The sequence below is a fragment of the Gigantopelta aegis genome, chromosome 15, assembly GCF_016097555.1.
Source record: "Gigantopelta aegis isolate Gae_Host chromosome 15, Gae_host_genome, whole genome shotgun sequence".
Lineage (NCBI taxonomy): Eukaryota > Metazoa > Mollusca > Gastropoda > Neomphalida > Peltospiridae > Gigantopelta > Gigantopelta aegis.
Window position 1 is genome coordinate 719,865 of NC_054713.1, and position 24,830 is coordinate 744,694.

General features: G+C 38.9%; 1 protein-coding gene across 1 annotated transcript in view; it reads right to left on the reverse strand.

The window, feature by feature from the left end:
* Positions 1-21,931, reverse strand: part of LOC121390251 (ubiquitin conjugation factor E4 B-like) — an 87,016-nt gene extending 65,085 nt beyond the window's left edge. Inside the window, exons 1-7 of the mRNA XM_041522034.1 lie at positions 21,815-21,931; positions 15,825-15,978; positions 14,569-14,632; positions 13,169-13,256; positions 9,043-9,187; positions 7,335-7,482; positions 4,702-4,846 (exon numbers count right to left, since the gene is read on the reverse strand). Coding sequence (XP_041377968.1) covers positions 4,702-4,846; positions 7,335-7,482; positions 9,043-9,187; positions 13,169-13,256; positions 14,569-14,632; positions 15,825-15,978; positions 21,815-21,838 — 768 coding nt within the window. The 5' untranslated portion in view covers positions 21,839-21,931. The remainder of the gene's footprint in view (positions 1-4,701; positions 4,847-7,334; positions 7,483-9,042; positions 9,188-13,168; positions 13,257-14,568; positions 14,633-15,824; positions 15,979-21,814) is intronic.
* Between the last annotated feature and the right edge of the window lie 2,899 nt (positions 21,932-24,830).

Here is a 24,830-nt window from a genome sequence, read left to right on the forward strand (position 1 = left end):
TGGTGAAAGTTCCTTGTAGTACTAGCGACATGTGACACACACTGATTTCTACACAGTAATGGTAATTACCTTGGTCTGGTGAAAGTTCCTTGTAGTACTAGCGACGTGTGACACACACACTGATTTCTACACAGTAATGGTAATTACCTTGGTCTGGTGAAAGTTCCTTGTAGTACTAGCGACGTGTGACACACACACACTGATTTCTACACAGTAATGGTAATTACCTTGGTCTGGTGAAAGTTCCTTGTAGTACTAGCGACGTGTGACACACACACTGATTTCTACACAGTAATGGTAATTACCTTGGTCTGGTGAAAGTTCCTTGTAGTACTAGCGACATGTGACACACACACTGATTTCTACACAGTAATGGTAATTACCTTGGTCTGGTGAAAGTTCCTTGTAGTACTAGCGACGTGTGACACACACACACACTGATTTCTACACAGTAATGGTAATTACCTTGGTCTGGTGAAAGTTCCTTGTAGTACTAGCGACGTGTGACACACACACTGATTTCTACACAGTAATGGTAATTACCTTGGTCTGGTGAAAGTTCCTTGTAGTACTAGCGACGTGTGACACACACACTGATTTCTACACAGTAATGGTAATTACCTTGGTCTGGTGAAAGTTCCTTGTAGTACTAGCGACGTGTGACACACACACTGATTTCTACACAGTAATGGTAATTACCTTGGTCTGGTGAAAGTTCCTTGTAGTACTAGCGACGTGTGACACACACACTGATTTCTACACAGTAATGGTAATTACCTTGGTCTGGTGAAAGTTCCTTGTAGTACTAGCGACATGTGACACACACACTGATTTCTACACAGTAATGGTAATTACCTTGGTCTGGTGAAAGTTCCTTGTAGTACTAGCGACGTGTGACACACACACTGTTTACAGACAACAAATGCAGAATCTTTCTATGGAGGTGGTGCAATTTTGAAAAAACAAGGTAAAATATTATATATCAAATTACACCAAGTCTTACATGCAGTATACATTTGTGGCAATCTTCCCAACCAATATATATCGCTCAGTAAAAATAAATTCATCATATTCCTCAGTTAAACATGACTTGACATACACTTCAAATACAGGGCAGGGGCAGGGGCCTAATTCACACACGTCGCAGGTCTCTTAGGCTCTGCTAGACAACAAAGCATCCTCTTTGCAAGTCTTTTAGCATTGCACTGCGAGATCTGTCTTCTATAGAGATATGGGGCCTAATTCACACACGTCGCAGGTCTCTTAGGCTCTGCTAAACAACAAAGCATCCTCTTTGCAAGTCTTTTAGCATTACACTGCGAGATTGCAAACTGTTTGTAAATCCCCAGTACTCTCTCTCAGGGTTTCTGCCAGAAAAAAACTTTTGGGTATGGCGCTATGGAATTGAAAACAACCAGAGTCAACAGGGGTATGGGGGTCCTCCCCCAGAAAAAACACTGGTTAAGTTTAGGGTTAAGAAAATCATATAGTAATGATAAGAATCATTAATTTTGTCAAAAGGTTGGCTTAAAAATAAAAACTGCCAAACAAATTGGGTGCCATACGCAGTTTATCCCCTGGCAGAACACCTGCCTCTAGGGTTTGGACTGGTTTTATGCTAAGAACGGAAAAAAGTAATATAGCAAACAACAATATTAATCTGATTACCGTGATAATACTCATTCAACACAGGCTTTCTGCCAGAAAATAATTTGAGGGTATGTAATAAAAACAATTGATGTACACCACAGTAGTATTTCTCAGATACTTACAGTACACTGATGTACACCACAGTAGTATTTCTCAGATACTTGCAGTACACTGATGTACACTGTAGTAGTATTTCTCAGATACTTGCAGTACACTGATGTACACCGTAGTAGTATTTCTCAGATACGTGCAGTACACTGATGTACACCATAGTATTTCTCAGATACTTGCAGTACACTGATGTACACCATAGTATTTCTCAGATACTTGTAGTACACTGATGTACACCAGTAGTATTTCTCAGATACTTGTAGTACACTGATGTACACCGTAGTAGTATTTCTCAGATACTTGTAGTACACTGATGTACACCACAGTAGTATTTCTCAGATACTTGTAGTACACTGATGTACACCACAGTAGTATTTCTCAGATACTTGTAGTACACTGATGTACACCGTAGTAGTATTTCTCAGATACTTGTAGTACACTGATGTACACCGTAGTAGTATTTCTCAGATACTTGTAGTACACTGATGTACACCACAGTAGTATTTCTCAGATACTTGTAGTACACCGATGTACACCACAGTAGTATTTCTCAGATACTTGTAGTACACCGATGTACACCACAGTAGTATTTCTCAGATACTTGTAGTACACCGATGTACACCACAGTAGTATTTCTCAGATACTTGTAGTACACTGATGTACACCACAGTAGTATTTCTCAGATACTTGTAGTACACTGATGTACACCACAGTAGTATTTCTCAGATACTTGTAGTACACTGATGTACACCATAGTATTATTTCTCAGATACTTGTAGACTGATGTACACCAGTAGTATTTCTCAGATACTTGTAGTACACTGATGTACACCAGTAGTATTTCTCAGATACTTGTAGTACACTGATGTACACCAGTAGTATTTCTCAGATACTTGTAGTACACTGATGTACACCGTAGTGTTATTTCTCAGATACTTGTAGTACACTGATGTACACCATAGTAGTATTTCTCAGATACTTGCAGTACACTGATGTACACCAGTAGTATTTCTCAGATACTTGTAGTACACCGATGTACACCAGTAGTATTTCTCAGATACTTGTAGTACACTGATGTACACCAGTAGTATTTCTCAGATACTTGTAGTACACTGATGTACACCATAGTAGTATTTCTCAGATACTTGTAGACTGATGTACACCAGTAGTATTTCTCAGATACTTGTAGTACACTGATGTACACCAGTAGTATTTCTCAGATACTTGTAGTACACTGATGTACACCGTAGTAGTATTTCTCAGATACTTGTACACTGATGTACACCGTAGTAGTATTTCTCAAATACTTGTAGTACACTGATGTACACCATAGTAGTATTTCTCAGATACTTGTAGTACACTGATGTACACCATAGTAGTATTTCTCAGATACTTGTAGTACACTGATGTACACCATAGTAGTATTTCTCAGATACTTGTAGACTGATGTACACCAGTAGTATTTCTCAGATACTTGTAGTACACTGATGTACACCATAGTAGTATTTCTCAGATACTTGTAGTACACTGATGTACACCAGTAGTATTTCTCAGATACTTGCAGTACACTGATGTACACCAGTAGTATTTCTCAGATACTTGTAGTACACTGATGTACACCATAGTAGTATTTCTCAGATACTTGTAGTACACTGATGTACACCATAGTAGTATTTCTGATACTTGTAGTACACTGATGTACACCATAGTAGTATTTCTCAGATACTTGTAGTACACTGATGTACACCAGTAGTATTTCTCAGATACTCGCAGTACACTGATGTACACCACCGTAGTATTTCTCAGATACTTGCAGTACACTGATGTACACCACAGTAGTATTTCTCAGATACTTGTAGTACACTGATGTACACCAGTAGTATTTCTCAGATACTTGTAGTACACTGATGTACACCACAGTAGTATTTCTCAGATACTTGTAGTACACTGATGTACACCATAGTAGTATTTCTCAGATACTTGTAGTACACTGATGTACACCATAGTAATATTTCTCAGATACTTGTAGTACACTGATGTACACCATAGTATTTCTCAGATACTTGTAGTACACTGATGTACACCAGTAGTATTTCTCAGATACTTGCAGTACACTGATGTACACCATAGTAGTATTTCTCAGATACTTGTAGTACACTGATGTACACCATAGTAGTATTTCTGATACTTGTAGTACACTGATGTACACCAGTAATATTTCTCAGATACTTGCAGTACACTGATGTACACCATAGTAGTATTTCTCAGATACTTGTAGTACACTGATGTACACCAGTAGTATTTCTCAGATACTTGCAGTACACTGATGTACACCATAGTAGTATTTCTCAGATACTTGCAGTACACTGATGTACACCATAGTAGTATTTCTCAGATACTTGTAGTACACTGATGTACACCGTAGTGTTATTTCTCAAATACTTGTAGTACACTGATGTACACCATAGTAGTATTTCTCAGATACTTGTAGTACACTGATGTACACCATAGTAGTATTTCTCAGATACTTGTAGTACTGATGTACACCATAGTAGTATTTCTCAGATACTTGTAGTACACTGATGTACACCATAGTAGTATTTCTCAAATACTTGTAGTACACTGATGTACACCAGTAGTATTTCTCAGATACTTGTAGTACACTGATGTACACCATAGTAGTATTTCTGATACTTGTAGTACACTGATGTACACCATAGTAGTATTTCTCAGATACTTGTAGTACACTGATGTACACCAGTAGTATTTCTCAGATACTCGCAGTACACTGATGTACACCACCGTAGTATTTCTCAGATACTTGCAGTACACTGATGTACACCACAGTAGTATTTCTCAGATACTTGTAGTACACTGATGTACACCATAGTAATATTTCTCAGATACTTCAAGCACGTTATAATATAGACCATGTCTTACTTTTGGCGCCGTCCTCTCCTCGACAGAGACTCGGTCGTAACAGTCGAGAAGATAGTTGATCATGTCTGTCTCCTTACAATCGGCTGGGGGAAACCGCGACAAGAACTCGCGCTTGCTCGGCTCCGGCGACATCATGGGGCTCACGCTAAAATAGACACAGCTTTAAAGGTGTAATGTCAACAATATTATACATCTATTTATAGAAACAACTTGCATCTTTAAAGGTGTAATGTCAACAATATTATGCATCTATTTATAGAAGCAACTTGCATCTTTAAAGGTGTAATGTCAACAATATTATGCATCTATTTATAGAAACAACTTGCATCTTTAAAGGTGTAATGTCAACAATGTTATGCATCTATTTATAGAAACAACTTGCATCTTAAAAGGTGTAATGTCAACAATATTATGCATCTATTTATAGAAACAACTTGCATCTGTAAAGGTGTAATGTCAACAATATTATGCATCTATTTATAGAAACAACTTGCATCTGTAAAGGGACAGACCTTAGTTTTTAAACACTACAGCATATTTCACTATTAAGAGTCGTTTATGATCACTGAAATCAAACATTACTTATATTTTATTGTTTAGATTATCCATTTCCCTACAACCAAAGTGTTCCTGGTTATCCTGGTGTTTCTATTACAATGTAACACAAAATGCTTTTTTTCCCATATTTTTAAAAACGCATGTGCGTTTGAGAAGTAACTGTTATGAAGCCACATTTTAGTCTATTTTTAAGGGTATTTCAATGTCACAGACTCTTGTTTCATTCTGTTGTATCCAAATTTGTTACAGATTTGTAAATTAACCAAATTTTTACGGGTTGAAACTAGAGTCTAGGTGAAACTTATGTCTTAGTGTTTAAAAACTAGGGTCTGTCCCTTTAAACACAGTGTACTTCGTGAAAAGGAAATGAAACTAAAATAAACATGTAAGAAAATCAACTGACAAACAAGCATTCTACTCATAAAGCAATACATGTCCCCTACCAGGCCTCACACAGTTTCGTATCTGCGTAAGCTCAAGGGTCAAAAATAAGTAATGCACCAGCACACACCAGTTGTCTGACCGTGTTGTTTATAGTGCATCAGCACACAATAGTTGTCTGAATGTGTTGTTCATAGTACACCTGCACACACCAGTTGTCTGAACGTGTTGTTCATAGTGCACCAGCACACATCAGTTATCTGACCGTGTTGTTTATAGTGCACCAGCACACACCAGTTGTCTGACCGTGTTGTTTATAGTGCACCAGCACACACCAGTTGTCTGACCGTGTTGTTTATAGTGCACCAGCACACACCAGTTGTCTGACCTTGTTGTTTATAGTGCACCAGCACACACCAGTTGTCTGACCTTGTTGTTTATAGTGCACCAGCACACACCAGTTGTCTGACAGTGTTGTTTATAGTGCACCAGCACACACCAGTTGTCTGACCGTGTTGTTTATAGTGCACCAGCACACACCAGTTGTCTGACCGTGTTGTTTATAGTGCACCAGCACACACCAGTTGTCTGACCTTGTTGTTTATAGTGCACCAGCACACATCAGTTGTCTGAATGTGTTGTTCATAGTGCACCTGCACACACCAGTTGTCTGACCGTGTTGTTTATAGTGCACCAGCACACACCAGTTGTCTGACCGTGTTGTTTATAGTGCACCAGCACACACCAGTTGTCTGACCGTGTTGTTTATAGTGCACCAGCACACATCAGTTGTCTGAATGTGTTGTTCATAGTGCACCTGCACACACCAGTTGTCTGAACGTGTTGTTTATAGAGCACCAGCACACACCAGTTGTCTGGTCGTGTTGTTTATAGAGCACCAGCACACACCAGTTGTCTGAACGTGTTGTTTATATTGCACCGGCACACACCAGTTGTTTGACCGTGTTGTTTATAGTGCACCGGCACACACCAGTTGTCTGAACGTGTTGTTTATAGTGCACCGGCACACACCAGTTGTCTGAACGTGTTGTTCATAGTGCACCAGCACACACCAGTTGTCTGCACGTGTTGTTCATAGTGCACCAGCACACACCAGTTGTCTGGCCATGTTGTTTATAGTGCACCAGCACACAACAGTTGTCTGAACGTGTTGTTTATAGTGCACCAGCACACACCAGTTGTCTGCACGTGTTGTTCACAGTGCACCAGCACACACCAGTTGTCTGGCCATGTTGTTTATAGTGCACCAGCACACACCAAATGTCTGGCCACATTGTTTATAGCGCACCAGAATATTATACCAGGAGACCACATAGCAACAAATAACATGAAAAACAACTGGTATGTGTGTCTGTATTTATTACATACTACCTTTCTATATTTTACGATTAACAAAAGTGTAATTAAATAACACAACTTACTTCGTCTGCAAAGTTGGTTAGATTTTATGAAATGCTGAGCGTCCTAGCTAGGAACATGATGTCATTCCTGACTAGGAACATGACACAATTCGTGGCTAGGAACATGACACCATTCGGGTGAACACATACTACGTATGTGAGACTTTGTATCACACACATGTTCAATATAATATATTTATTAATGCACAGTGAGAATTGACTTTATTACTGTAGTAAGATTAAATGGGTGTGTAATAAAAGTTTTCCTCTCACCTGCGCGGACTGCAGCTCAAAGACTTGAGCGGGGAGGAGGTGGGTGTCGGCACTTTGAGAGAGAGGATCGGGTTGGTCGAGCTTTCGTTGATCAGCCAGAGATTCTCCATGACAATCTCGTGGACCACCTGATGGAAATCAGGCTCACCTACAAGAAAACAGGTCATACACAGCCCAGGCATCAAAATGAGCACAATGCCAGGTAACCCATGGCAGTGTTTCCCCATGAAATTTGGCAAGGCTTGGTAAACACTTTTGGGGCATTTTCACCATTTTCATGTTGTTGTTTTTTTTCATTAAAGACAAACAAAACCATTAATAAAAATAAATGTAATTAATGAGCTTGCTTTAATAAATGAATGGCAAAATATAAAAAAGGCATATTTTATTAATTAATAACACATTTTCTAAGTGTTTTATAAAGGCAATTTTACAATTAATTATTGAAAAAGGCTTGTTTAGGCTCAAGAGCAGCATGGCTCTATTAAGGCAAGATGGTGCTAGACTAATGAGGCATGGTGCCGCACTATGCTAAAACAAGCTAGGGAAAAAACTACATGGGCTTTGTAACCTACACAGCTATAGGCTACGAAACATGTATGAAGTTTACAATTCCCTTTATCATTACTTCATAAACACACCGATACTTTTTTGGTCATTCGTATCAGTGTTTTCATCGTACTGATCTCGTATCATTGTTTTCATCGTACCGATACTCGTGTGGGCAATTTATATTTAAACAGCACACATTATTAAAGGGGCAGACCCTAGTTTTAACCTGTAAAAAATGGATGCTAAGTTTAGTTAATTTACAAATGTGTAACTCATTTGAATAAGTGACAATAAAGCAAAAGAAGTCTGTGATGTTGAAACCATGAAATATCCTTAAACTTGAATTAATAAAGCGAAAGAAGAGTTTGTGATGTTGAAACCATGAAATATCCTTAAACTTGAATTAATAAGGCTTAGAAAAGAGTCTGTGATGTTGAAACCATGAAATATCCTTAAACTTGAATTAATAAGGCTTAGAAAAGAGTCTGCGATGTTGAAACCATGAAATATCCTTAAACTTGAATTAATAAAGCGAAAGAAGAGTGTGATGTTGAAACCATGAAATATCCTTAAACTTGAATTAATAAGGCTTAGAAAAGAGTCTGTGATGTTGAAACCATGAAATATCCTTAAACTTGAATTAATAAAGTGAAAGAAGAGTCTGTGATGTTGAAACCATGAAATAACCTTAAACTTGAATTAATAAAGTGAAAGAAGAGTCTGTGATGTTGAAACCATGAAATATCCTTAAACTTTATTTGCTCAATTCATTTTTGTGTATGGTGCCATCTCTATCAAGTATAAAACTATCCATAATACAAAAAAAAATGTAAATGAATTTTTTAGGTGATCCAAAATTCTGCAATTATTAATTATGGCTTAATTGTTTTTATATTTAGTGCATACACAACAATCATATACAGTCATTCAGGTACTTTTAATCAATTATCCAAAAGACCAATAAATTATAAAAAGAAAAGAAAAAGAAAACTTTCTTCTTCTATATTATGTAAAAATGTTTTCATTGAGTGTCAAATGTTTGATTATATTCAGGATTTGTCTTAAAAAAATCTCAAGTTAATGTTACAAACGCACTACAATTAAATAAGCACTCGTGTGTAAATCCTGGCTAGAACAATGCTATAGGGACACCCACCACTTTTCACCCTTTCTTCGATAGTTTCTGCAAGATGGGGAACGTGTAACAGATCCGTTTTTTTGTCTTTCCATGAGACGAGAAACACACGCGATATTGCACTCAACACCTGGTCATCACTGGCCTCCGAGCCGAAACTAACATCCTGAAATAAACAAACCAGAGATTAACAGGAGAAACACACATGATATTGCACTCAACACCTGGTCATCACTGGCCTCCAAACCGAAACTAACATCCTGAAATAAACAAACCAGAGATTAACAAGAGAAACACACATGATATTGCACTCAACACCTGGTCATCACTGGCCTCCGAGCCGAAACTAACATCCTGAAATAAACAGAGATTAACAGGAGAAACACACATGATATTGCACTCAACACCTGGTCATCACTGGCCTCCAAACCGAAACTAACATCCTGAAATAAACAAACCAGAGATTAACAGGAGAAACACACATAATATTGCACTCAACACCTGGTCATCACTGGCCTCCGAGCCGAAACTAACATCCTGAAATAAACAAACCAGAGATTAACAGGAGAAACACACATGATATTGCACTCAACACCTGGTCATCACTGGCCTCCGAACCGAAACTAACATCCTGAAATAAACAAACCAGAGATTAACAAGAGAAACACACATGATATTGCACTCAACACCTGGTCATCACTGGCCTCCGAACCGAAACTAACATCCTGAAATAAACAAACCAGAGATTAACAAGAGAAACACACGCGATATTGCACTCAACACCTGGTCATCACTGGCCTCCGAACTGAAACTAACATCCTGAAATAAACAAACCAGAGATTAACAACAGAAACACACATGATATTGCACTCAACACCTGATCATCACTGGCCTCCGAACCGAAACTAACATCCTGAAATAAACAAACCAGAGATTAACAAGAGAAACACACATGATATTGCACTCAACACCTGGTCATCACTGGCCTCCGAACCGAAACTATCATCCTGAAATAAACAAACCAGAGATTAACAACAGAAACACACATGATATTGCACTCAACACCTGGTCATCACTGGCCTCCGAACTGAAACTAACATCCTGAAATAAACAAACCAGAGATTAACAAGAGAAACACACATGATATTGCACTCAACACCTGGTCATCACTGGCCTCCGAACTGAAACTAACATCCTGATATAAACAAACCAGAGATTAACACGAGAAGCACACACGATATTGTACTCAACACCTGGTCATCACTGGCCTCCAAACCGAAACTAACATCCTGAAATAAACAAACCAGAGAGTTATCAACACCTGGTCATTAACAAAATGTATGCAACAAATTTAATAAATAAGATATATAAATATCTGACTGTCACTGGTTGAAACTAACGTGAAAAAACCCCAATCAAGATTTGTAGAGGAGAGCGGAATGAATGAATGAATGAATGAATAAAAAGAATGCAACCATCTATCAAAGGCAGACCAGTTTCAGTAGACATAAGATGAATGAATGAATAAAAAGAATGCAACACTCTATCAAAGGCAGACCAGTTTCTGTGGCCGTAAGATGAATGAATGAATAAAAAGAATGCAACCATCTATCAAAGGCAGACAAGTTTCAGTGGATGTAAGATGACTGAATGAATAAAAAGAATGCAACCATCTATCAAAGGCAGACCAGTTTCAGTGGCCGTAAGATGAATGAATGAATAAAAAGAATGCAACCATCTATCAAAGGCAGACCAGTTTCACATAAGATGAATGAATGAATAAAAAGAATGCAACCATCTATCAAAGGCAGACCAGTTTCAGTGGACATAAGATGAATGAATGAATAAAAAGAATGCAACCATCTATCAAAGGCAGACCAGTTTCAGTGGGCGTAAGATGAATGAATGAATAAAAAGAATGCAACCATCTATCAAAGGCAGACCAGTTTCACATAAGATGAATGAATGAATGAAAAGAATGCAACCATCTATCAAAGGCAGACCAGTTTCAGTGGCCGTAAGATGAATGAATGAATAAAAAGAATGCAACCATCTATCAAAGGCAGACCAGTTTCAGTCGACGTAAGATGACTGAATTAATAAAAAGAATGCAACCATCTATCAAAGGAAAAACCAGTTTCAGTGGCCGTAAGATGAATGAATGAATAAAAAGAATGCAACCATCTATCAAAGGCAGACCAGTTTCACATAAGATGAATGAATGAATAAAAAGAATGCAACCATCTATCAAAGGCAGACCAATTTCAGTGGACGTAAGATGACTGACTGAATAAAAAAAATGCAACCATCTATCAAAGGCAGCCCAATTTCAGTGGACGTAAGATGACTGAATGAATAAAAAGAATGCAACCATCTATCAAAGGCAGACCAGTTTCAGTGGCCGTAAGATGAATGAATGAATAAAAAGAATGCAACCATCTATCAAAGGCAGACCAGTTTCAGTGGCCGTAAGATGAATGAATGAATAAAAAGAATGCAACCATCTATCAAAGGAAAAACCAGTTTCAGTGGCCGTAAGATGAATGAATGAATAAAAAGAATGCAACCATCTATCAAAGGCAGACCAGTTTCACATAAGATGAATGAATGAATAAAAAGAATGCAACCATCTATCAAAGGCAGACCAATTTCAGTGGACGTAAGATGACTGAATGAATAAAAAAAATGCAACCATCTATCAAAGGCAGCCCAATTTCAGTGGACGTAAGATGACTGAATGAATAAAAAGAATGCAACCATCTATCAAAGGCAGACCAGTTTCAGTGGCCGTAAGATGAATGAATGAATAAAAAGAATGCAACCATCTATCAAAGGCAGACCAGTTTCAGTGGCCGTAAGATGAATGAATGAATAAAAAGAATGCAACCATCTATCAAAGGCAGACCAGTTTCAGTCGACGTAAGATGAATGAATGAATAAAAAGAATGCAATCAGCTATCAAAGGCAGACCAGTTTCAGTGGGCATAAGATGAATGAATGAATGAAAAGAATGCAACCATCTATCAAAGGCAGACCAGTTTCAGTGGACGTAAGATGACTGAATGAATAAAAGAATGCAACCATATATCAAAGGCAGACCAGTTTCAGTGGCCGTAATATGAATGAATGAATAAAAAGAAAGCAACCATCTATCAAAGGCAGACCAGTTTGAGTGGGTGTAAGATGAATGAATGAATAAAAAGAATGCAACCATCTATCAAAGGCAGACCAGTTTCAATAGACGTAAGATGAATGAATGAATAAAAAGAATGCAACCATCTATCAAAGGCAGACCAGTTTCAGTGGGCATAAGATGAATGAATGAATAAAAAGAATGCAACCATCTATCAAAGACAGACCAGTTTCAGTGGACATAAGCATTCAGTTCTACTCAGTTTTACACATTTACCATAGTTTGACACCCAATAGCAGATGGATTTTTTGTACTGCAATATAACAAAGTTTGCCACTCAGACACAAGCTTTACTTTGCATTTGACGATTTGGTTAACAACAGTTTAAACCTTGTGGTCATGTGACACAGGTGGGGGTGAGAAGAAACCTGATCAATCGTGTGACTCGTCGCACCTCGGGCGAACATCTCCAGGGATTTATCCAGGCATTCTGTAGGTCCGAACATAGACCCCTTCCCAAAAGCAAGTGGCATTAAAAATTCCTTTTTTTTAAAAATGCTATGTATTCCCAAAATATATACTTAATTACGTCTGTTCCAATAAATTAAATCAACAGTGGTGTACTGCATGGTTCAGTGGCCTGAAAACAAATCCCAAGTACGAACAACAGTGGTGTACTGCATGGTTCAGTGGCCTGAAAACAAATCCCAAGTACGAACAACAGTGGTGTACTGCATGGTTCAGTGGCCTGAAAACAAATCCCAAGTACGAACAACAGTGGTGTACTGCATGGTTCAGTGGCCTGAAAACAAATCCCAAGTACGAACAACAGTGGTGTACTGCATGGTTCAGTGGCCTGAAAACAAATCGCAAGTACGATTTCCTCACATTACTGCTCCCAATCTCACCAGGGGTATAAGACCATAGCAAAAACCCTGCCTAAATGTCTGATCTACCACTGAGACACATCTCTACATTTACGCGAGGCGAGTGAAGAAAACGTGCGAGTCTTACCCGTTTCCTCTTTACTTCTGGTCGTTGGTCAACCTCTTCAACTTCCATCGTCTCTATACCTGAGTCAACGTCGATCTGAGACTGAAGACTGGAAAAACAAAAACATTAAACAGGGAGTATAGAGCAAAGCATTTACCAATATAATGGGGGGGGGGGGGAGAGAAGGGGGAGAGGGGCCAGATGTAGCACAGTGTTATAGTGCTTGCTTAATGAGCGGTCCATCCGAGATCGTTTCCCGTTACCAATATAACGGGGGGGGGTGGGGGTTGGGTGGCCAGATGTATCTCAGTGTTATAGTGCTTGCTTAATGAGCGGTCCATCCGAGATCGATTCCCGTTACCAATATAACGGGGGTGGGGGGTGGGTGGCCAGATGTATCACAGTGTTATAGTGCTTGCTTAATGAGCGGTCCATCCGAGATCGATTCCCGTTACCAATATAACGGGGTGGGGGGGGGGTGGCCAGATGTATCACAGTGTTATAGTGCTTGCTTAATGAGCGGTCCATCCGAGATCGATTCCCGTTACCAATATAATGGGGGTGGGGGGGGGGGGGGGGGGGGCAGATGTAGCACAGTGTTATAGTGCTTGCTTAATGAGCGGTCCATCCGAGATCGATTCCCGTTACCAATATAACGGGTGGGTGGGGGGTGGGTGGCCAGATGTAGCACAGTGTTATAGTGCTTGCTTAATGAGCGGTCCATCCGAGATCGATTCCCGTTACCAATATAACGTGGGGGTGGGGGTGGGTGGCCAGATGTATCACAGTGTTATAGTGCTTGCTTAATGAGCGGTCCATCCGAGATCGATTCCCGTTACCAATATAACGGGAGTGTGGGGGGTGGGGTGGCTAGATGTAGCACAGTGTTATAGTGCTTGCTTAACGAGCGGTCCATCCGAGATCGATTCCCGTTACCAATATAACGGGGGTTAGGGGTGGGTGGCCAGATGTATCACAGTGTTATAGTGCTTGCTTAATGAGCGGTCCATCCGAGATCGATTCCCGTTGATGAGCCCATCGGGCTATTTCTCGATCCAGCTAGTGCACCATGACTGATATATCAAAGGTTGTGGTATGTGCTATCCTGTCTGTGGTGCATATGAAAGATACCGAACTACTAATGGAAAAATGTAGCAGGTTTCCTCTCCTATATGTAAAAATTATCAAATGTTTGGCATCTAATAGCCAGTAATTAACAAACCAATGTGCTCTAGTGGTGTCATTAAACAAAACAAACTTAACTTTAACAATATAACTGCTAAAAAGTCTGGAAACCAAAATGTGGGACAGACAGAAAGACAGAAATACAGACAGACACGAAACCTATTGTCTCTCCGAACTGCAGTTAAGACAGAAACAGACTTCATAAATTTAGTCCTGTACATCTTAAAGGCACTCACGTTTTCTCCGAGTCAAGATCCATACTCTGCTGTGAATCTGGCACCGAGTCGAGGCCTAAACTACCTAAAACAGAGACAATTTAAACCAGGTGAAAATATTTGACATTGAATCGAGGCCTAAACTACCTAAAACAGAGACAAATTAAACGAGGTGAAAATATTTAATATTAGTTTTAATACAACCATAAACAGTGTTGACATTGAATCGAGGCCTAAACTACCTAAAACAGAGACAAATTAAACGAGGTGAAAATATTTAATATTAGTTTTAATACAACCATAAACAGATTTGACATTGAATCGAGGCCTAAACTACCTAAAACAGAGACAAATAAAACGAGGTGAAAATATTTAATATTAGTTTTAATACAACCATAAACAGTGTTGACATTGAATCGAGGCCTAACTACCTAAAACAGAGACAAATTAAACGAGGTGAAAATATTTAATATTAGTTTTAATATAACTATAAACAGTGTTGACATTGAATCGAGGCCTAAATTACCTAAAACAGACGAATATTTGATTTTAATTTTTAATATAACTATAAACAGTGTTGACACTGAATCAAGGCCTAAACTACCTAAAACAGACAAATTAAACCAGGTGAAAATATTTGATTTTAATTTTTAATATAACTATAAACAGTGCTGACACTGAATCAAGGCCTAAACTACCTAAAACAGACAAATTAAACCAGGTGAAAATATTTCAAATTAATTTTTGATAAAATTGCTCACATTGTTTACACCGAATCCAAATCTAAGCTAGGTAAAATTCAAGGGTTGCTAGTGACTTGTGACAGAAACTAGTAACTTTTGCAGGCCACTAGTCGGTAAAATATCCGACCATTACCCCCATATTGTTAGGGTTAGTTTTCGAGTTAGATCTGGAGTTAGTTTTCGAGTTAGATCTGGAGTTAGTTTTCGAGTTAGATCTGGAGTTAGTTTTAGAGATACATGTAGGGCTAACTCTGGCACTCCTCGCCAAATTCGCCAACTGCGAAATTTGAAAGCAGTTGGCGAATTTTATTTTAGCGAAATAATATCACGTAATAATTGACACTTTTTAGAAAGTAAGTGACAATTTCTGCAAGTTTTTAAGTTTACTAGACAATCTGGCGATTTGTTTTGCTCACCCAGAGCTAGCCCTGACATGTATGATCAATGTAATGGAGGGTAACAGGCCGAATTCTTCCCACTAGTCTCCCAAGCCTGTGGAAATATTTCAAAAGTTGTACTATATATATTACTCACTAGGGGGCGTGGCAGCTGCCTGCGCGCCTGCTGCCTGGTCTGATGCCGACTCCTCCACCATGGGCGATGCCCGACTGGCACCAGAAGGGGGTGTGTCTGGGGCAGTATTGGTCGTCTGATTTCCAGCTAGTCTGGCCAGTCGCCGACGACGAATCTGTAATCAAATATATATATTGTATTTCAAGTTAAAGGAAGGGACAATTAAGGCATTTGGCCTGGTATGCATATCCAATGATACATAATGCACATTATTCCTTAATATCAACAACTATAATCGTATTGTTAATTAATAAAACGGTTAAATGTGACGGCTATTATATATAATGGGCGCAGCCATTTTGTACCATCCCAGTGAGCTGCTGGTTACATAATACCTAACGTGTCACGTCAGGAATTAGTCTTCGAACTGAAGAAACAAAACATACCTGATTTTTGCGGATGCATCGCAGTGTTCTGTAATAATATCCATCTCCTTAAGCCGACAAGTATATATTATTTTTCAATACAAAATAAACCACCATTGTCAAAGTGTTGAAATAACTGTATTATGTTTTGTACATAAATTAACCCATGTACTGAAATAATAATCGTAGTGTTTTCTTGGTTAATTGGTCTTTTCTTTCCGTGGCCTGTACCTGTGGTTCCTGATTAGCAGGTGTATATTTAGACGGTCCCCAGACTGTGTCTAGACACACTAAAACGATGTGTCTCTTTTATTAAGATCACAAGGTATTGTTTGATAGCCGCGCGGACACCCCTCAAATCGTAATGGACTTTATTAGCCGTCCTGCTTTATTACTGTAAGTAATTCTGCAAAACCCTTTATTAAGTAGACTTTCCCATTTAAAATCACAAAACTGACCAATTACGTAGTCCCAAAGAAAAGAAAATTATCACTTGGGTATCGTGAGTGGTCGTTTTTGCTTGAATGTACCCTACCAACTGCGGGTCAAGCGAGCGCTTTACCACTGGGCTACGTCCTGCCCTAGGGTTAAGAAAATCATACAGTAATGATCAGAGTTATCAATTAAGAAAATCATACAGTAATGATCAGAGTTATCAATTAAGAAAACCATACAGTAATGATCAGAGCTATTAATTAAGAAAATCATACAGTAATGATAAGAGCTATTAATTAAGAAAATCATACAGTAATGATCAGAGCTATTAATTAAGAAAATCATACAGTAATGATAAGAGCTATTAATTAAGAAAATCATACAGTAATGATAAGAGTTATTAATTTTGTCAAAAGGTTAACTTAAAAAAATTAAATCTGCAAAAACATTTGAGTATGGTATCATACCCGTTTTACACTCTGGCAGAAACCCTGTATCATAATCAATTAATAATACAATTCTGACCTAATATCTAAGTTTCAAAGAATCACCAAATCATGCTAAATTTACAGCCTTGATCAAATTGGGTTTTTTAAATATGCTTAAAGGAGTGATTAAATAATACAAATAATTATTTTGATTATTGTAGATACTACAGGGAACATTTTGTTTTCAAAATCTTAATAAGCGATATTTCTAGTCAGTTGAAAATTGATTCAAAAGTACTGATTAATGTTTTAAAATTGTGTAGTGATCTCTGAAACTTGTGTAGCAAATCACGACACGATACTGAACAAAATGTTCTCTGTACTAACATAATGTTTCATGTTTAAATTATCCTAACAACATGTAGGTAAAATAGTAAATGTATACTTTTTTATTTATCAATATATAAATGATTTCACTTATCCCATTGAATACATGTCATACCAGGATACTGCCTGTCATATTGTTTGTTAGCTCAAGTCACCTCTAGCCCTCCCCTTATTGATATGTTGTAGGGGAGGGCTAGAGAGGACTGTGTGTAATACTTCGGCAATTCAGTCTAGTCACGACATTAAACCTTACATGTCACGTGGGCACACACTTGGCTCTATGTCACCACAAGAAACAACAGCACAAGCTCGTTTCGCATAGAGGCGTCAGGTTTCTTCGCGTGGCGTCGGTACGAGTTAACAACAGCACAAGCTCGTTTCGCATAGAGGTTAACAACAGCACAAGTTCGTTTCGCATAGAGGCGTCAGGTTTCTTCGCGTGGCGTCGGTACGAGTTAACAACAGCACAAGTTCGTTTCGCATAGAGGCGTCAGGTTTCTTCGCGTGGCGTCGGTACGAGTTAGGTTTCTTCGCGTGGCGTCGGTACGAGTTAACAACAGCACAAGCTCGTTTCGCATAGAGGCGTCAGGTTTCTTCGCGTGGCGTCGGTACGAGTTAACAACAGCACAAGCTCGTTTCGCATAGAGGCGTCAGGTTTCTTCGCGTGGCGTCGGTACGAGTTAACAAACAGCACAAGCTCGTTTCGCATAGAGGCGTCAGGTTTCTTCGCGTGGCGTCGGTACGAGTTAACAACAGCACAAGCTCGTTTCGCATAGAGGCGTCAGGTTTCTTCGCGTGGCGTCGGTACGAGTTAACAACAGCACAAGCTCGTTTCGCATAGAGGCGTCAGGTTTCTTCGCGTGGCGTCGGTACGAGTTAACAACAGCACAAGTTCGTTTCGCATAGAGGCGTCAGGTTTCTTCGCGTGGCGTCGGTACGAGTTAACAACAGCACAAGCTCGTTTCGCATAGAGGCGTCAGGTTTCTTCGCGTGGCGTCGGTACGAGTTAACAACAGCACAAGTTCGTTTCGCATAGAGGCGTCAGGTTTCTTCGCGTGGCGTCGGTACGAGTTAACAACAGCACAAGCTCGTTTCGCATAGAGGCGTCAGGTTTCTTCGCGTGGCGTCGGTACGAGTTAACAACAGCACAAGCTCGTTTCGCATAGAGGCGTCAGGTTTCTTCGCGTGGCGTCGGTACGAGTTAACAACAGCACAAGCTCGTTTCGCATAGAGGCGTCAGGTTTCTTCGCGTGGCGTCGGTACGAGTTTCGTTTCGCATTCAGGTTTCTTCGCGTGGCGTCGGTACGAGTTAACAACAGCACAAGCTCGTTTCGCATAGAGGCGTCGGGTTTCTTCGCGTGGCGTCGGTACGAGTTAACAACAGCACAAGCTCGTTTCGCATAGAGGCGTCAGGTTTCTTCGCGTGGCGTCGGTACGAGTTAACAACAGCACAAGCTCGTTTTCGCATAGAGGCGTCAGGTTTCTTCGCGTGGCGTCGGTACGAGTTAACAACAGCACAAGCTCGTTTCGCATAGAGGCGTCGTTTCGCGTGGTGGCGTCGGTACGAGTTAACAACAGCACAAGAGAGCGTCAGGTTTCTTCGCGTGGCGTCGGTACGAGTTAACAACAGCACAAGTTCGTTTTCGCATAGAGGCAGGTTTCTTCGCGTGGCGTCGGTACGAGTTAACAAGCTCGTTTCGCATAGAGGCGTCAGGTTTCTTCGCGTGGCGTCGGTACGAGTTAACAACAGCACAAGCTCGTTTCGCATAGAGGCGTCAGGTTTCTTCGCGTGGCGTCGGTACGAGTTAACAACAGCACAAGCTCGTTTCGCATAGAGGCGTCAGGTTTCTTCGCGTGGCGTCGGTACGAGTTAACAACATGTAAGTTTAATGTCATGACTGTACTCGAGAATAATCAAACTAAAGCTCTGTGGCATCAGATTTATACATATTTTAGACGTGCAGTAGCTGGCTACCAATTGGTCGTCGATGATTGCCGAAGTATTACACAAGTCTCCTCTAGCCCTCCCCTACAACATATCAGTAAGTGGAGGGCTAGAGGTGACTCGAGCTAATTGTTTGTGTCATTTCATTTTCAAAATTGTTATTGTATTATATATATATTATATATATATATATATATATATATATATATATATATATATATATATATCAGGGCTAGCTCTGGGTGAGCAAAACAGTTCGCCAAATTGTCTATTAAACTTCAAAAATTACAGAAATCAACAGTAATATTTTTTTTAAACGTCAATTATTACATGAAATTATTTCACCAAACTGAAATAAAATTTGCCAACTGCTTTCAAAATTCGCAATTGCCAAATTTGGCGAGTGCCAGAGCTAGCCCTGTATATATATATATACTGAACAAAAAAAGAAACTTCCGATTTGTACATATAGTAAACGAATTCATTGTGTAATGGAATGATATAAGCCTTGAGCTGTATTATCAGGATTCATGAATTTTATCGATTATTTTTGCACTGTTAATCGTTGACAACGTGAAATTCAATTTGCACATGCATGCATGGTTCGACATGTCTCGTGTAGTATTCAGTCAATTTGTTTTACTTGTCTTACTGACATTGTTAAGTGAACGAAAACGCTTCAAAATTTGTAAAAAAATTAAAGTTTTTTACATTGTAGCATTTTTAGTATGCCAAGAATACCCAATAATTTACGCGAACGGGCGATTGGCATGCTTGATGCTGGCATGTCGACAGAAGACGTTGCAAGGCATGTTGGGAGTTCTAGTTGAGCGATACGAAATCTTCGCGTAAGATTTCGAACGACAGGAAGCACCAACGACTTTCCACGTCGTGGACGTCCACGTGTTACAATGCGTGGTCAAGACCGCTATATGATGAACACACATTTGCGCAATCGGTTCCAAACTGCCACTGCTATTGCTGCTAACACACCTGGGCTTCATAATAACCGAATCAGTGGGCAAACTGTTCGTAATCGTCTGTGGGAGAACGGTTTACATGCACGACGTCCTTACGTCGGATGCGTTTTAACGCAACGTCATCGTCTAAATCGGGCACGTGTACACACTTGTTGGATACGGCGACACTGGAATACCGTTCTTTTTTCGGATGAATCCAGATTTTCTTTACAACGTGGTGATGGCAGGGTGCGCGTCTACTGTAGGAGAAATGAATGCTATGCTGACTATGGTGTTCTTGAACGAGATCGTTTCGGGCGTGGGGGTTGTGTCATGGTCTGGGCAGCCATTGCCCATGGTTATCGTTCATCACTAGTCATCAATGATGGCAAATTAAATGCTCAACGTTACCACGATGACATTCTCGCTCATCACATCATTCCTCTGTTCCATAACAACACCAACATCTCGATTTTTCAGCATGATAATGCCACATCTCATATAGCTAGAGACACTGTAAATTTTCTTAGGACAAATAACATTGATTTCATTGATGACTAGCCCGCTAAAAGTCCTGATCTCAACCCCATCGAGCATGTCTGGGATAGTCTGGACAGACGATTGAGGCGTCGTCCCAACCCACCTGCTAACATCAACGAACTTCGTCAAGCGCTCATTCAGGAATGGAACAATATTCTACAGGCAGAAATCAACACTTTAGTCAATTCTATGCGCCTGCGATGCACTGCAGTGGTCAATTCAAGAGGTGATCATACCCGTTAGTGTTTTTGTTTTTTCTTAAACCCTACCACACTTGGTCAAAATTTCTCCCAGTTTCTGTTAACCTATGGCCATGATTTTTGCACCAAACGATGCATCATGGAACACTCTTTAAACGCATATATAACAATTATTCCCCCGGTTTGTTTTCATCAAGTTATGTTCAAGCAAAGTTAGCGGAAGTTTCTTATTTTGTTCAGTATATATATATATATATATATATATATATATATATATATATATATATATATATATATATACACATATATATATATATACAGCATTAGCACTGATCGATATATAAAATATGGAAACTTATATTTAGTTCAGTAAATTCTAATTACGTTTTAGTTTACAAAATGAGGAAGGAATTTCTTTTGGCACTGTCACTAACCCTAACTCTATTGATAAGTATTTACAATGTTCCTTATACGTGACAGTGCCAAAGGGAAGTCCTACCCAAAATGACTGATCAACTTTAATTTGAAAAAAAAAAAAAAAATCTGAGAAAAACATGACTGAAGACGTTCATATTATTGTTGCCAGTCGGCCATGGAAAATGTTTGTGGTGAAGATTCTCAAACAGACTATTATCAATGAAAATCTTATCAAGTCTCCAGTTATTATAAATCAAACATCACAGTTAATCTACCTCATCCGGCGTTAATTCACTCATTTTGATAACGTCACAGTAAACGCAATTTTCTGTTTGTTTTTAGTTGTTTTCCTTCAGCGACCACAAAGAAATTAGACAGTCATTTTGTGAAAATATGTGACGTATTTCCGGAAGATAGGAGTTATCTCCCATAGCTGTAAATCCTTCCCTTCTCCGAGTCGCACACTTGCATAAAATAAAATAAAATAAAATATAATATAATATAATATAATATAATATAATATAATATAATATAATATAATATAATATAATAAAAAAATGAATGAATGAATGAATAAATGAATAAACAATTGAAAGAAGGAAGAACGAACGAATAAAATAACAACAACAAAACAAAACAAAAAACCCCAAACAAGCTATTAAACAACAAAAATATCTTGTATTAATATTATTCCATTTTAAGGGGAAGGGACCGTAGCCCAGTAGTAGAACACTCACCTGATGCGTGGTCGGTCTGGGATCGACCCCCGTTGGTGGGCGTATCGGGCTATTTCTTGTTCCAGCCAGTGCACAACGACTGGCATATCAAAGGCTGTGGTATGTACTATCCTGTCAATGGGATCTTGCACATAAACTAACCCTTGCTGGATCTTTCTCCATTAAGAGCAATTTTTTTTATAGTCATAAACATTTAAATGTTTTGGGTTGTATGCAATCGGAAAACGAATTCTATATGTGAATTTAAAAGGTATATATATATATATATATATATATATATATATATATTTGAGAATACGCTCCAGCTGCCTCCACCCCCCCCCCCACACACACACACACCCACCACGTCTCGTACGCTTATGCAGCGACACACTCTTGACCAAAATTATTGTATCCGTTTTAGGAGTGATTAGCGACAATTCTACCTCTCTCTCTGTGAGTCACTCTCATCCACTCTGCCTCGGTCTCTGCCTCTCTGCCCCCCCCCCCCCCCTCCCTCTCTCTCTCTCTCTCTCTCTCTCTCTCTCTCTCTCTCTCTCTCTCTCTCTCTCTGTCTCTGTCTCTGTCTCTTTCCTTCCATCTTCCATTTCCATTTCTCTCCTTCCATCTCTCTCTCTCTCTCTCTCTCTCTCTCTCTCTCTCTCTCTCTCTCTCTCTCTCTCTCTCTCTGTCTCTCTCTCTGTGTGTGTGTCTGTCTGTCTCTGTCTCTGTCTGTCTCTGTCTATATATATGTCTGTCGTATATTAGGGCATACGTATATTAGGAATGATACAAAACTATATATTAAGTTAAAACATGTTTGTCACAATGTTGTAAACATAAAAATGTGATTTATTTATTTATCTATTTATTGATTTACTTATTTATTTATTTATTTATTTATTTATAATTATTTATTTATTTATTTATAATTGTTTATTTATTTACTTATTTTATAAATTTATTTATTTATTAATTAATTTATTTGTATATATATATATATATATATATATATATATATATATATATATATAATAAAAATAATACAGGGTTTCTAGAATTTTATAAAATCCACTAGCCATGGGATCAGTGATTAAAACATTTTACTAGCCACTATTAAAACTTCACTAGCCCTACTTTACTTTAAGTGTATACCATTTTACTAAATAATAGTAATAATCATATATGTCACCTATAGAGGAAGATAGAGCTTAAAAACACTAACATTGGGTGGTTTGGGGTGGGGGCAGGATTATTCATATTTATAAAATAGACTTAACATTTGAAAACAAAATTCACTAGCCGTCTGGCATGGCAATAGTAGTTATTTACTAGCTCAACATTGAATATCACTAGCCATGGGAGTGGGGCTACCACAATTTAGAAGCCCATGCCACTCCCCCCAATCAGATCTTTAGAAAAACCTGTATTAAATTTTATAAAATACATACACACACACACACACACACACACACACACACACACACACACACACACACACACACACACACACATACATACATACATGCACGTAAGCGGGATCGACCGCGTAGATTGTTGTAGGCCTCATGCATGTGGTTGAGTTAAAGAGCATCCTTTTTATGGATGCCTCGATAGCTCATAGCACATCGTGGTTAATCTTGCAATTTGCGGGCGATTTGGTGCCACAGGTTCGAGTCCCAGCAACGGCATGGGACAATTTGTGAGGCCAGAAAGGATTTAATTATCCCATGCGCCAGTGCGTTAATATCTATGTATGTAACAGTCAACCTCGACATACATATAATATATAGATATTCATACATCAATACATACATACATACATGCATACATACATATACAGTATGTGTTACCACTCCCTACCCAATATGGGTTGGTAACCCCCACCCCCCCCCCCCCTATAATATCCTGACTATGCCAGTGGTTTGATCAAAGCCACTTCAGTCGCATCAACAAAGATCTCATCGCGGGCCAGTACACACGGTGCAAATATATATGATGTTTGTAGCATGCAACTAAATTTAAACAAAATTGTAGACGTCTGTGGTTGGCTTTAGGTTGCACTATACCAATTAATTTCCGGCTGGGTCGAAGTTCGAGGTGCACCGAACTTTTGATAGAGAAGTTAACACCACAAGTCCTGTGATTGGTTATAAATGTGAGTGTGTTGGTTGTAAAAAAAATTAGTTTCATCTGGGCTAAAAATGTATGCAATTTTATTTGATGTAGTACCACCGTGTCGAGTAGCCTTGTGCTTGGAATATGTATGGGGTACCTGTAAAAAAAAGTACTAAAATTTTGTGCGAAACTAGGGGTGTTGCAGAAACATCTGGTTATACCGAAAATGAGCCATGAAAGGTACCATTTTCTGCAGTTAATACTTTGAGGTAGGGGTTGTAGTACTGATATTTATGGGTCACAGTTTGGTTGATATATTGCATATAGTGTTTTTAAACACAAACGTTAACATGGTCGCCTATGGGATTTGAATTGGTATAGTCCAACCTTTAAGACAAATCGAGGAGAGACAACTACTATCTACAATAACAAATATGTAGAGTGATTTCCCCTTGAT